Source organism: Eimeria tenella, genomic scaffold (assembly GCF_000499545.2).
Source record: "Eimeria tenella Houghton genomic scaffold, Eth_scaff1916, whole genome shotgun sequence".
In the NCBI taxonomy this organism is placed as follows: domain Eukaryota; phylum Apicomplexa; class Conoidasida; order Eucoccidiorida; family Eimeriidae; genus Eimeria; species Eimeria tenella.
Genome location: NW_013541757.1, coordinates 4,294 through 4,502, shown reverse-complemented (window position 1 = coordinate 4,502; position 209 = coordinate 4,294). Strand labels below are relative to the sequence as shown.

General features: G+C 41.1%; 1 protein-coding gene across 1 annotated transcript in view; it reads right to left on the bottom strand.

Annotated features, from left to right (window-relative positions):
- Nucleotides 1-43: 43 nt before the first annotated feature.
- The window catches only part of ETH_00043340 (uncharacterized protein), a gene marked incomplete at both ends in the record, with an annotated part of 2,612 nt that continues 2,446 nt past the window's right edge, over nucleotides 44-209 (bottom strand). Inside the window, one exon of the mRNA XM_013374102.1 lies at nucleotides 44-142. Coding sequence (XP_013229556.1) covers nucleotides 44-142 — 99 coding nt within the window. The remainder of the gene's footprint in view (nucleotides 143-209) is intronic.

Sequence of the window (209 nt, the reverse complement as noted above, 5' to 3'; positions counted from 1 at the left end):
AGCAGCAGCAACAGCAGCAGCAGCAGCAGCAGCAGCAGCAGACCTGGCCTGAGGGGGTCGTAGAGGTAGGCGGGGACCAAAATCTTTCTTTTGGCTCGAGCCCCCAAAGCCACCACAGCCCACCAAAGAAAAGTTATCAAAGCTGCAAAAATAAATAAATAAATAAATAAATAAATAAATAAATAAATAAATAATAGTATTTAATTGTT